Source organism: Martes martes (genome assembly GCF_963455335.1).
Source record: "Martes martes genome assembly, chromosome: 11".
NCBI classification, from domain to species: Eukaryota; Metazoa; Chordata; class Mammalia; order Carnivora; family Mustelidae; genus Martes; species Martes martes.
In genome coordinates this window covers 37,947,791-37,962,410 of record NC_137899.1, presented here as the reverse complement: position 1 = coordinate 37,962,410, position 14,620 = coordinate 37,947,791, and the positions used below count along the sequence as shown (strand labels likewise).

General features: G+C 34.3%; 1 protein-coding gene across 2 annotated transcripts in view; it reads left to right on the top strand.

The window, feature by feature from the left end:
- KRIT1 (KRIT1 ankyrin repeat containing) overlaps positions 1 to 14,620 on the top strand; it is a 36,849-nt gene that overhangs the window by 2,433 nt on the left and 19,796 nt on the right. For both annotated transcript variants that reach the window (XM_080818600.1, XM_080818601.1), the window contains exons 2-8: positions 1,959 to 2,088; positions 2,990 to 3,149; positions 6,150 to 6,242; positions 7,370 to 7,499; positions 8,475 to 8,718; positions 8,941 to 9,056; positions 9,290 to 9,433. In XM_080818600.1, coding sequence (XP_080674726.1) covers positions 1,987 to 2,088; positions 2,990 to 3,149; positions 6,150 to 6,242; positions 7,370 to 7,499; positions 8,475 to 8,718; positions 8,941 to 9,056; positions 9,290 to 9,433 — 989 coding nt within the window. In that variant the 5' untranslated portion in view covers positions 1,959 to 1,986. The remainder of the gene's footprint in view (positions 1 to 1,958; positions 2,089 to 2,989; positions 3,150 to 6,149; positions 6,243 to 7,369; positions 7,500 to 8,474; positions 8,719 to 8,940; positions 9,057 to 9,289; positions 9,434 to 14,620) is intronic.

Here is a 14,620-nt window from a genome sequence, read left to right as displayed (position 1 = left end):
TCACTTGAATTATCTAAAACTTAGTCTAAACATAGACTAAGTTTAACTTCTAAGCTAACTTTAACTCCACTTTTCTCTATTATTTTTAGCTCAAGTTATTCTTTTCCAGTCCCTCTGCGTGTGTTTTTGCCTTAGCAGTTTTGCCTTGGTATGTTAGTAGCTTTTATTCTTTTCCTAACTTAAGCCTTAGTTTTCTTCTTTCATGTCACAGGGAATATGTATATTCCAAATATTCAAGTATGAATATTTCTTGAAAATCAGTTGTTAGAATCTTTCAGGGATATGTTTACATTGAATGGTAGAAAAACAAAATACTATAATCCTCACGATTATGCCTTTTTTATTAATTATATTTATCTTTTAAAAGTTAAGTGTAGGGGCGCCTGGGTGGCTCAGTGGGTTAAATCCTCTGCCTTCGGCTCAGGTCATGATCTCAGGGTCCTGGGATCAAGCCCCACATTGGGCTTTCTGCTCAGCAGGGAGCTTGCTTCCTCCTCTCTCTCTGCCTGCTGCTCTGCCCATTTGTGATCTCTCTGTCTGTCAAATAAATAAATAAAATCTTTTTTTTAAAAAATCTTATAGTATTTAATTTCTATACAATTTACTAGATTTCACTTCTCTACAAAGAATTCCAAAGTGCTTAAAATGTGTATAAATTCATTATAGTAAAATGTTATCTACATTCTCACTGAAGTAATCTGATATGGAATAGCCTTATCTATATTTTATATATAAATTAAAATTTGAAAAATGACAAGTAATTATAAGAATAATTTAGATCTAAAAATTCTAATAAAGAATGAAATAGGGGCGCCTGGGTGGCTCAATGGGTTAAAGCCTCTGCCTTCAGCTCAGGTCATGATCCCAGGGTCCTGGGATCAAGCCCCACATCAGGCTCTCTGCTCAGCACGGAGTCTGCTTCCCTTTCTCTCTCTCTGCCTGCCTCTCTGCCTACTTGTGATCTCTCTCTCTGTGTCAGATAAATAAATAAAATCTTTTTTTAAAAAAAGTGTACTGTGCAGTACTAAATATTCCAGAGAAATGGTGAGTATTAACAAAGCATTTTGCCAGATTTTTTTTTAAATGTAAGTTGACCAGCACAGAAATTGATTGCTTTAAATTGTGTTTAGAAAACTAAAGATTACTTGATTTTTCTTTTAGGTGCTTAATAGAAAAAATGTTATGTGCTACATATGTTATAGGGTGTATTCACAATACAATGTCTTTTTTTTTTTTTTTAAGCAAGGTAGGTAGTGCTTTAAATACAAATGCTTGTTGGAAGTTCCTCAATGAACACTTAAAATCAGTCTGGGGGGAAAGTGTGTGTGTGTGTAAAATACATATTTGGAAGAAAATGCTGGAGTTATTTTGGGAATTGATAATGGAAGTAGAAAATATTCACAAGTCCACATTGAAAGATTTTATCCACTGACCACAAGTTTTTGACTATGATAGGCATTGCCAAGGAATATTATAAGGTATACTTTAGCTTATCCAAATGTCAAATATCAAGGTTCTTTCTAAAGATTTTGGAAATAATGTCAATGGCAGCTGCCTATTTCCAGCTTCCAGACTATTAACAAGATGACATTTACTTATGTCATGTATAGAAAATAAGTGTAGTATTTAGGTCATTATTTGCTTAGTATTTAGAAGATATTTTATAATCATATCACTTTTTTTTTAAGGTCCAAAAGGCAGATTCTTATGCAGTTCAGACATACAAAAGTATATATCTCCATTAAAATTTTTTTACCTTTCACAGAAAAGGAAAAAAGGACCAAGAGGAAATCTTAAAATTATAAGTTAAGGTTTTGAGTAGTTCAGGATTAAGATAGTCATCTCTGGCTTGCCTTTTAGGTAGTATATCTATTCCAAGATAGAAAAATAAACATGTTATTTTTTTAAAATTGTTTTTCAAAGTGATTATGCTAATTATGTATCTTTTAATATTGCAGGGGATTTCTGTGTTTGTTTTGTAAAGCAATGGGAAATCCAGAAAACATAGAAGATGCATATGTTGCTGTTATTCGTCCAAAGAATACTGCCAGTCTCAATTCTCGGGAATACAGAGCTAAGTCATATGAAGTAAGAACAATTTACTGACATTTGATTTGCTACCACTGAATGTCATTTTCATTTACATAAAGTCTTATCATCTCCTCCAAATTCTTGTTGACAACCTAGATCTTGAAAAGATAGAATTGACGCTCCTACATCTCTGCCCATCATGAAGTCTTTTTGTCTGTTGCATGCCTTTTGACCATTTTTCTATTGATTAATAGGTATAAATTATTAGACATTAAAAGATAGTCACTTGAGTTTTCCTTATAACATATAGATTCAGTTTTTAGTACGATTTATGAAATGGCTCTCAAAAATTAAAGTTGCGGAAGTCAGCTCATTTCAAATTCAATGTAAATATTGTTCTTGGCTATTTCCCTAAAGAACTCTTTTTTATAGTGCATTTTAAAATATCTTTTTACCTTTAATTAAAGTTTTAGACAATTAAGTTACTTCTCTGTAGTCCCGAATTGTATTAATTATACTGGAAAACGTGATTGAAGCCAAACCCCCCCCAAAAAAACCCTAAAACAGAATTATCTTATCTATAACAGATTCCAAGCATCATAGAATACTGCTAATCTAACCTACCTCCAACTAATTTCTCTAGCACTTTGCTCAAATTGCTTTTTTAAGGTTAGTTATCTGAAACCTATTAAAAGATACTGCAGAGGCTCTCAGGATGCTACTGCTTTAGCAGTGCTCTGAGTTACTAGTTCTCAATCCTGGCTGCACTGTGGAATCATCTGAGAACTTTAAAACTTCCAGTACCAGGGCCCCACTCACTAGACATTGCTATTGTCTCAAAAGCTTCCCAGGATATTCTAATATGAAGCTGGGGTTAAGAAAGACTGCTGACTTACTAAATTCTAGGGCAAGTAAACTTTATTTTAAGCTTTCTCTCTTTAAATTTTTCTCATCTAAGATTTTGTTGCATGAAGTTCCCATTGAAGGACAGAAAAAAAAGAGAAAGAAAGTTTTGTTGGAAACTAAACTTCAGGGCAACAGTGAAATAACACAAGGCATACTGGACTATGTAGTAGAAACCACCAAACCAATTTCTCCTGCAAACCAGGGTATTAGAGGTAGGAAACTTTTTTCTTATTTCTTTTTTTTTTAAATATAGTTTGCTTTGAATGCTTGTAGAGAAAGATATTTTTTAAAATGTGTTAAGATCATTTTCTTCTGGGTTGCCTAGCTGGCTCATTTGTTAGTATGTGACTTTTAATCTTGGAGTCATGAGTTCAAGCCCCATGTTGGGTGTCAGGATTACTTAAGAATAAAGTCTTTAAAAAAAAAAAAAAGGCGGGGAGATCAATTTCTTTTTATGTTCCTTTCCATTAAAAAAAAACTTGAGGGGTGGCTGGGTGGCTCAATCAGTTATGCGTCCACCTCTTGGTTTAAGCTCTGGATATGATCTTGGGCTTGTGAGATCCAACTGCCTCCCACTCCACACATAGCAAGGAGTCTACTTGAGATTCTCTGCCTCTCTCTCCCCTCCACACCCTGCTTTCACAGGCATGCATTTTCTCTCTCTCACTCTCAAATAAATAAAATCTTCAAAAATTTTTTTTAAAGAATCAGAAAGCTTTTTTTAAGTTATAACAATGCCCTCAAGAAATACCTTGACTATGAGGCTCCTGGGTGGCTCAGTCAGTTAAGTGTCTGCCTTCAGCTTGGGTTGTGATCCTGGGTCCTGGGATCCAGTCCCACTTCGGGCTCCCTCCTCAGCAGGGAGCCTGCTTCTCCCTCATTCTGTGCTGCCTGTACTCCCCACCCCAGCTCATTCTTTCTCTCTCTCACTAAAGTCTTATATATATAAAAAAAAAACTTGACTATAATATTTTTTAAGTTGAAAAATAGTAAAATAAGTTGCAGTGTTAATGATTTGTTCAGTAGGAACAGGAAACCAAAGAGTGGCTTGAAAACAAAGAAAATACAGATCACTTTTGCTAGAAGTATAGTTCTCTAGTTAAGTATCCCTGAACTACTATTTTTAGTTTTCTACTTCAGGACAGAGGAAACTAAAAACCTTGCATCATACTAAACGAAAGTTAAGATTCATGGATTAGGGGCACCTGGGTGGCTCAGAGGGTTAAGCCTCTGCCTTAGGCTCAGGTCATGATCCCAGGATCCTGGGATCGAGACCCACATCAGGCTCTCTGCTCAGCGGGGAGCCTGCCTCCCTTCCTCTCTCTCTGCCTGCCTCTCTGCCTACTTGTGATCTCTGTCTGTCAAATAAATAAATAAATAAAATCTTAAAAAAAAAAAAAAGATTCATGGATTAGAATCCTGTAAGTTGCCAGGTGGTAGGGGTTTCTTCCTATTTGGTCACAGGAAGAAGATCCTTTTCAAAGAGCCAAACTGAATTACTGAAGTATTAAACTTGAAAGTTTCAGTCATCATTTAAAATATTAGGTAATATATAGCCTAGGAAACTGTTTAGAAATTAATGATAATTTTCTAAGGCTGTAGCCTCACAAAACGTGAGAGAAAACTTAAAAGTTAGAGAAATTTAAACTATACCCAAGATTCAGGCATTATTATTAAGAAGCTAAAGCTAATTTCAGTCAAATGGCTGTTAAAAACAGTTGTTGATGAGGTAAGGCATACTTCTGTTTATTCAGTGTTGTTTTTTTTTCCTATTAATCTTTTTAGAGATTGTCTAATTCATCTGCTCAGTAAAGAGTCTGTTTTTAGGGGAGCCTGGGTGGCTCAGTGGGTTGAGCCTCTGCCTTCAGCTCAGGTCATGATCCCAGGGTCCTGGGATCGAGCCCCACATCAGGCTCTCTGCTCGGCAGGGAGCCTGCTTCCTCCTCTCTCTCTGCCTGCTTCTCTGCCTACTTGTGATCTCTGTCTGCCAAATAAATAAATAAAATCTTTTTTAAAAAAAAGTCTGTTTTTGTTGCAGAGATAGGGCTGAATCTTGTGATTTGAATTACTATTTTGGGTATTTGTTCTGTAGAGATAGCTGAACTATAAGCCTCTGATTCATAATTTTTGGAGCTATCATTCACCATTTTTTACCTTTCCAATAGGTAACCTTCCCAGTAGGGCCTGAATTGTTGGGGCTCTAAGCATTATAACTCAAGATTATAATAAGTTACTGCATAAATGTACAGATCCTTGATACATATTCTGAGTCCTGCAAAGAGAATCTCCTTTTCGTAATTATCAGATTGACTTTTTAATAAGATAAAATTATCTAGAAATTGAGCTTAGCTAAAAAAAGGACTATCCTTATGGATGATCTAAAGGCTCTTTTTGGATGCCACAAATTTGTCAGTCTTTTCTACCTCGGTCTTGGCGTTCTCTGATAAATTTTCATTTAGACTTGTTTTACTATTAATAAATTGTTATAGTTATCAGGATATTTCCTGAGATCACATTCCTGAGACATATATCCAAGTCACATATTTGAGCTAAGATGGACAAGTCATAATTTGCTATGAATTAGCCAAACTCTATCACTTGGTCCATTTACCCAGATGGGAGATGAAAGTGGTGTCAATGTTAACAAAGATGTCCTCTGGCCCAGAGAAAGGAGTAGTACTCTTAGAAAATTTCCTGGCAGCTTTTTTTTTTTTTTAAGATTTTATTTATTGACAGATAGAGAGATCACAAGTAGGCAGAGAGGCAGGCAGAGAGAGGGGGGAAGCAGGCTCCTTGATCCCAGGAGCCTGAGACCATGACCCAAGCCAAAGGCAGAGGCTCAACCCACTGAGCCACCCAGGCACCCTATTTTAACTCCCCTTAATGCTGCCTTTTAAAAAAATATTCTAGTTCTCAAAAAAGAAAAAGGGACAAACCAAAAATCGCTCTTAACCAGAAAACAAACCAGTGGTTACTACTGAGGGGTTGGATGGGAAGATGGGGGAAATAGTGAAGGAGATTAAGAGTATACTTATCTTAATGAGCACCAAGTAATAAATGGATTTGTTGAATTGCTATATTGTAAGCCTGGAACTAATACAACACTGTTAGCTGCACTGGAATTAAAATAATTTTTTTTCTAATTCTCAAGGAAATTTATAAAATTTGAAAACCCGTTATTTTTATTTTTACTGATTTTTAAAAATGGTTAGGAAAGCGAGTGGTACTAATGAAGACATTTCCTCTGGATGGGGAGAAGATGGGGAGAGAAGCAGCATTATTTATTGTTCCATCAGTTGTCAAAGGTAAAGTCTAAGTTTTATCAATCTTTATGTACTTCAGATGCTAAATAAAAGTCTACTGAGGAATTTAGTAACTTGCATTCATGGTTATTACTATAATACTGTTTTAAAATACCTATTTTTCAGTTAGTTAAGATGAGGAAATTTATTACTTAAAAAAAGGTATTTTGATTTCAAAGTAATATTCAGCCTTCTGGACTAAACAGTAATGTTTTTGTTTCTGATTTTAAAAGCAGAATAAAGAAGTGAGGAGGGAAGCCATAATTGAAATTAAAAATTTTCAGATTATAATAAGGGATTTTTCAAAGGATATGACTAGAAACATATTTCAGTATTTTGGAACATTAACAGACTATGATCAGGACCTATCTGGTATTTGGCACAAGAAGGTGTTAATAATAATTCTAAAATACTCTGCCTAACAACATTGGTAATATTTAAAGAGTTTAGATCTAATGTAAAAATTTAATTTGAGTCTTTGACATCCTGAAATAATTGAAAAACACTAAATTTCAGTGCAGACCTTTCAGCCTACTAAATTTGTGCCTTTGGGCAAATCACCTCTTCTAAGCCTCAGCTCTATTTGTAAGATAGGTATCTGCTTCTGCTAAGTTCATTGTGCTGGAAGCATTCAATGAGGTATTAGATTTGAAAACCACTTTGGAAACTTTAGCGTACTGGCCTCCTATGAGGCAGTAATAATTCTGATGATAAATTAATGACCCAGTGTGGATATGCCATTATCCTGCTGCTCACACAGTACTTATATGTATTTTATTAGCCAACTCTAGCATTCCATATATATATATTTTTTCCCAGCTATACTTGGGCTGAAAAGTACACTATTTTAAACGGTGTTGGAAATCTTATTAATCAGAGTTTTACAATATTGTTGAAGAAGAACAAGAGGAAACAATTTCTGCAATCCTGCAAGAAGAATATACGTCTCCTAATTCCGAATGGATAAGGTCACAGAACTAGTCATCGGTTTAATCAAGGTCTTCTATATCCAAATCTAAAACAACTCATGTTACACTGAACTACTTTTTAAAACATACTATATAATTTTTAATGAAAATCATGCAGTTGTAAACCTTTTATATGATGGCATTATTCATTTTCTTTTTCAGATAATACTAAATATACGTATACTCCAGGATGCCCAATTTTTTACTGCTTACAAGATATTATGCGAGTCTGTAGTGAATCCAGTACTCATTTTGCTACACTTACAGCAAGGATGTTAATAGCCTTGGATAAGTAAGAAATGCCACTAAAAATATTTTTTTAAATAAATCAAATACATAGTAGAAATTAGCTCTGATAGAACAGAAGAAAATAATAAAATTAGTAATACATGTATGTAACATAATGTAAAGTTTTTGAAGTACAAGATAAAAATGAAAAGCCCCAAAAACAAGATTGTCCTGGTTTGCCTGCACCAGCTAATCTTTCAAAAATGACAAAGACTGCCCTGGATTAAGAATTAAGATTCCTTGTTATACAACTAGATTTAGTGTTTGTTTGTTTTTTTTTTTTTTAATTTGCAAGCTGAGTTACCATTGCCTTTATTTTCCCTTCTACTTTGCACTAGTTTCCTTATGTCCATCTGTCCTCTACTTTTTCAATAGAACTAATTATGTCTTTAAAAATAGTTAATCTTATGAAACAAACTGAGGGTTGCTGGAGGGGAAAGGGGTCAGGGGATAAGGTAACTGGGTGGTGGACATTGGGGTGTGTGTGTGTGTTGTGGTGACCTGTACCCCTGAAACAAATAATACATTATATGTTAATTTAAAAAATAGATAAGCGAATGACTAAAGTTCTCTTTCTGTTTTCCCTGATGGTGGGTCAAATGGCTCCTCACGTTGTTCTGATAGATTTAGTATTGAGTTACTCTTAGCAGTGTACAAGTTGTTTAGACTATCATGCCTTTGTCCTTCTGAAACTACAGAGCTAATGTCACCTCCATCTCAGTGGTTCTAATTTTAAAAGTACTTCATATTTTTTGAAAGGGGTTTTTATTATGATGGTATATGCATTTTTAAAAATAGTTTGCTATGTCTGTTAACCCAACTTTTATTATTAGTAAGTGAAGTATTTAATGAACACTAGTTAAAAGTTTAAAAATCTGAATGTAATATTAGAATGTATGATCTCAGAATTTGATGGTCTACTTTTTCATCTTCATTTTTGAACAAATACTTCTGTGACCTCTTCTTTCTATTTTGCCAGGTGGTTAGATGAACGTCATGCACAATCTCACTTTATTCCAGCTTTATTCCGACCTTCTCCTCTTGAGCGCATAAAAACTAATGTCATAAACCCTGCATATGCTACTGAATCAGGTCAGACAGAAAACTCACTACATATGGGCTACAGTGCACTAGAAATAAAGAGTAAAATGTTAGCCCTAGAGAAAGCAGATACTTGTATTTACAACCCTTTGTTTGGATCAGACCTTCAATATACAAACCGGGTAAGAGCTGAATGAATTTTGCTCTGATTTCAAAAGACATTTTATCTGAACTATAATTTTTTTCTGAAGTAAATATACCTGTTACTAATTGTAAATGTTAAGATGACATCTAGTTAGTTGTATTTATTTCGTTGTATTTAGTTGTATTTATATCTATTGAAGTCAAGTATCTAAAGCTCTTAAGGAGTTTTTGTTTTTGTTTTTTCTATTTTCCCTTTTTAGGTAGATAAAGTGGTAATAAATCCATACTTCGGTCTAGGAGCTCCAGACTACTCAAAAATCCAAATTCCCAAACAGGAAAAATGGCAGAGAAGCATGAGCAGTGTCACAGAAGACAAGTACTGTTTTGGTTATACTCCACATTGCTTTTTTAAAACTTACATTATAATGTTAAAATATTGTTTAAAATGATGTATGTAACTAGTATGCAATGTAACCATTGCATAAAAGATTTAGTTTGCAGCTACTATGTGATATATGGCTCTCATTGATATGTCCTGTTTATTTTGAAACAATTTGAATTTCAACAGTGCTTTTTTTAAAAAAAAAATTATCTATTTTTAATGATTAGGGAACGACAGTGGGTAGATGACTTTCCTCTCCATCGAAGTGCCTGTGAAGGAGATTCAGAATTACTAAACCGTCTTCTCAATGAAAGATTTTCTGTCAATCAATTAGATAGTGACCACTGGGCGCCCATTCATTATGCATGCTGGTAAATGGATTACTTTTTTCTCTTAGAAGGAATGAATCCTTAGTTGTAAATGTTAATGCTTCTTTTCAGAACTGTCGTCATTCCAGCCACTTTTTCTCTACCACATTTTGCCTTACGGGCTTCCTATTTAGATCTTTGATTACTGTTTATATGTACCACTATTCAGAATTACAAGGTTTGCCCCATGGGAAAAGTATCATTGGTGTTCGAGGCATTACCAAATCATCCTGTATAATAGCTAATGACTAGCAAGTGTCATTATACAGCACTAGGTCCCTTATTCACATTTTGTATTGGAGTTATATTAAGTTTATTTATCCTTACTATAAAATTTACATGAGGTTAACTACTTATGATTTGCCATTGATCATGTTAGAAAAGTATACATTTAGTTCTTTGGGAAGCTGTGGGATCATGAAACTCCCAAAAGCCTTCATTAGAATGAATACCATTCTTTATTATTATTATTTTTTTAAGATGAGAGGGATTAGCTCACAAGATAGGGGTTAGCTCTTGCCACTAGTTGCGTATTGTACCTCTTGCTTTCCTACTCTTCCCACATGATAGTAACTCTTCCCCTCAGCTGAGCTGAGTTCTTATATTTGTATTCATAGCAGTAGTTAACTGTCAGCTCTGGTTTATCCTCCAGAAGGAATGTAATGAAGTTATTTACCATTATTTGTTATGCGAAAGTTGCTTTTGACTTATTGTTTAAAGTGATCTTCCTTGGCTAGTTTAAGCTGTGCCTACATTATTCACTGCTTGTTAAATGTCTGCTACTTCTTAGCTGAGCAACATTTAACAAGATACTTCACTTCTCTATATTTCAGTTTATTTATCCATATGTAAAGGCATTAATTAGATCATTGCTAGAGTTCTTTCCAGCTCAAAATTCTTTTAATTTCACGGAGTCCAAAATCTGTGATCCTGTAGCTAAATATAGTTGCTTTTAATATCCATCTTTTCTCCCTTAAAAATATGCTATTTCCCTAAAAATATGCTCCTTTATTCAAGAAATATCTGCTCCTTTATTCTGTGTGTTCTTAATTATTTTCCTATTACATGGAATTTTCTACTCATATTTGGAGTTACCCTAAATCTTTTTAAACTGAACTTTTAGTCGTTTCTTCAGATTACCAGTAAATATTGGCAGCAGCGGTACTGAAAGAAATCACGTACCTTATCTGGAATTGGTTAAAAAAAAAAAAAAAAGTACACTGTGGAATCAGGAAGACAGAGGCAGAGAATTTTAGTTTAGGCATCCCAAATTTATATTTGGTTAATATTTCCCTTTTTTGTGGCATTGGTTATTTTCTTTTCTAATAAAAGAATGGTAATATTTATATTTTAAGAATGGTAGCATTTTTAAGTACATATTACATAAAAACAGAAGTATGATAGTTAACGTTCTTTGAAATATCCTTGGGTTTCTATCCTAATAACTCTCATTTCCTAAAATTATGACTTTTGGCAAGTTATTTAAAATCTCTAAGGACCTGTGTCTTCATCTATGAGGTGGACTTAATAGTATATTTCTTAAGATTAAAGGAGAAAATGCAAGTAAATGCTTTGAGGATACCTAGCACATAATAAGCACTCAGTAGATGTTGGCTGTTATTATTAAAGTACTGTAAAAATTTAAAGATTTTGATGTCTAAATCTGAAACTCATAATCCATAGTATTTTTAATTAGAAAATCTTACTACTACAGTATACCAAGGAAAAGAGTTTTATCCTTTGATAAAATTAATTTTGTCAGTTGGAAATAATTAAGTTTAATGTACCAGGAGTAATATGGGTCACTTGGAATACTTTTAATCAAATCGATCATTTGATTAATGTGAATTTGAATGAAGACTGATTTAACCAATTAGTAAGAACTTAAATTACTTTATCTTGGGAATGTATTTTATTCACTAATTGGTATAAGGATCAAGGAGGGGAATATTAGGCCATCTCATTAAGAGCCTAAGATTTGGAGACTATCTTTATAAGCTTAGAGAAGATGTTTTATCCTTCTTGGTCTGTTTTCTCATCTTTAAAGTGAGGGTTTTATTAAATTTGTGGTTCTCCAACTTTTTGGTGTCAGGTCTGCCTTTTACTCTTAAAAGTTATAGGATCCCAAAGAGTTTTTTTATGTAAATTATATTAACATATTAAAAGTTATACCCCCAAAATATTTTAAGTATTAATTCATTTAACACAATAATAACAATAACAATAAACATTAATATAATTAACAATTTTATGAAAAATACCATATTTTCCAAAATTAAAAAAATTAAGAATAGTATTGTTTTACATTCTTGCAAATCTCTTTATTCTCTAGCTTAATAGAAGATAGCTGGATTCTCACATCTGATGTGCCTTTTAATTTGTTGCAATATTATATGGCAAATGGCTTCTAGAATACCCCACTGTACACTTAGGATCAAAAAAGAGTTTAAAGGATAAATAACATCTTAATATTATTAGGAAAATATGTTTGATCTACAGGTACCCTGAAAAGATTTCAGGGATTCTCAGGGCTTCCCAGCCACTCTTTGAGTGTCATATTGGTGGCCACGTACCTGAAAACTCTTTACTAGGATCACCATTTTCCAAAACTATTTAAGTTGGCTTTCTCCCCATATGAGCAACTTATCAGCCACTCAGTAAATGTTTCACTGACATCACATATTCTTTGACCTTTCTCAAATCAGTGTCTTCTCTGATCTTTTTTTAGGCTTCATGTTTTTGCTAGAGAGTGTTTTAGGGCAATGATGATTTGACTCCCTTGAAATTATCCCATCTTCACTGTAGCTTAGCTTTCTATCCTCTTTGTCTCATTCATCCTGTCAGCCTTTTAGTTCTCTCATATAAGCTATTCTGAACCTTTCTACTCTTAAGCACTTAAACTCCCACTACTTCCTTTCTGTACTCTTATCAGATAGTTTTACCCTCCTATTTTCAAAGAAAACTGATGCCATCGGAAATGTCCTTCTTATCTGTTGTTTTTGTTCTCATCTCTCCTGTATCATGGGATATGCAAGTAAAAATCCTTGTTTACCATAAATTCACTCTCTCCTTCTCTGCACTTTATTTTCTCTTGCCTTCAAACGTACATGGTTCTCTTCCTCTTGAAAAGAATATTAATTTGCCCCTGCTGCCTCTTCTGGCCACTCTCCTGTTTCTTTCCTTCCTTTCACAGCCAGACTTCAAAGGTGAGTGGGCCACACTCACTGTTGTCTCTTTTTCACTCTTCATTAAACTTCTTAAACTTTTCTGAGTTTTTAATCTCTTTCCCCGCTCTACAGCATTAATACTGTTGACCACCCCTTCATTCTAAGAACAAATTGGAGTTGAAGGGGCATAATGGAGCTGTAATGAAGGTCAGTACAAATGCAAGATATTCCTGTTAAATTATCATTATTATTGAAATATTGGCTTCCATCCTGTGACTTAACGCATGTGTAATGGTATGGAAACTGCTATACTAAGATTGAAAAACCTGGATTCTAACACTGGTTAGTAACCATGGGACCTTCGGCAAGTTACTTACCTGGTTCAAGCTTCATTTTCCTTAACTGTGATATAAAAATACTTCTGCATGCCTTATAGCTTATTTTGAAGATTATATTAAGTAACTATATAAGAAAAAACCATGAAAACAAAATGTACATTTATATTTTATTACTTGAATTGCTTAGAAGTGTCTTTTCCTGTCCTGAAAGACTGTTTTTCAAGATGGCATTTCATTGTTCTAAGATACTTATTTTTCATTTTTCAAATTCTCCCAGCCTTTTTTTTTTTTAAAGATTTTATTTATTTATTTATTTGACAGAGAGATGGGGGGTAGAGCATAAGCAGGGGGAAGGGCAGGCAGAGGGAGAAGCAGGCTCCCTGCTCAGCAGGGAGCCCGATGCAGGACTCAATCCCAGCCAACAGGCAGATGCTTAACAGACTGAGCCACCCAGGTGCCCTAAAATCTCCCCGCCTTCACAGTAATTCTTTTCAGTTAGATGAATTTGCTTTTTCTCAGATAGATAATCCAAGCCTTTGCCTTCCTCCTGAATACTAAGCCTGTATTTTCAAATGCCTACTGAACAGTTTAGTCACTCTCTTTTTGTCTATAAGGCAGTTTAGAGAATGCAGAGACGGTGTACCTACCCTCAAGGAATTCCCAGGCTATTAGAGAAGAGATGTATATAAATAAGGGTGAAAGTAGATAAGTCCTATAAAAAAGGCAAAAAAATGCTACATGTGGTGGAACTATAGAAGTAGGTTTTTAAACTGTTTCAGAGAAATAACAGGATTTAACCTAGACAAAATGAGGTAGGGAGAAAAGGACATCTCAGGAATAGCAAAGAATGTGAGCAAGATGTCAAATGAATAGGAAAGGGTAGCATACAAGTGGCAGTTTCAGGGTATAAGAAGGGTATGTAGAAGGGAAGAAAGGAAAGTTGATGGCAAACCAGATCACTTCTAAAGATGTGTTATTTTCACCTTAGATGTACCATATCTGAAAGCAAATTTCCTTTCCCCTTTCTGCCCTCTTCCCCTTTATTTACAAACACTGAATTACTTTTCCACCCTTGCTTCAGATTGCAGCCTTATATAAATCTTTGGCTTTGACAAAATGGTGGACTCAACTATGTCCAACAGGTGCTTTGTACTCTTCTGGGCCCTTGCTTTGCTTACTCCTCCCCCCGCCCCAAACACACCTAAAATATTTTTGCCTCTCTTCAACATCTCTTTGGTTCCTTCCTACTTAAAATACACTTCAGGTTGTTCTATCAAAATGTTTCGGGGAGTCTTAGACTGAAGTCCTATCTTTTCTTGTGTTTTTTAAAGCATTAGTTATATACTATCTTGACTTGACAAATATATAGCCCCTATTATGTTGATTGTTATCCTAAACTGTTACTTAAATTTTAAAGCATAATGTAACTTATCCCATGTTTTTATTTTACCTCTTATTACTTTATAAGCCTTTATTAGAGCAGAGACCATGTATCTTATACATCTTTATGTCTCCCACACTGCCCAACATAGCAGCTACATATCCAATTCTATCTTTGGGCCTTTTGCAAATCACAGTCAGGCCTAAGTAAAAGCATTATGAAGTTTCTGATTCTGAACCTATTTTGACTAAACATTTTATTTCCTTAATTTATAATTTTTGTACTTTGCATGGGGTTGTTCTTT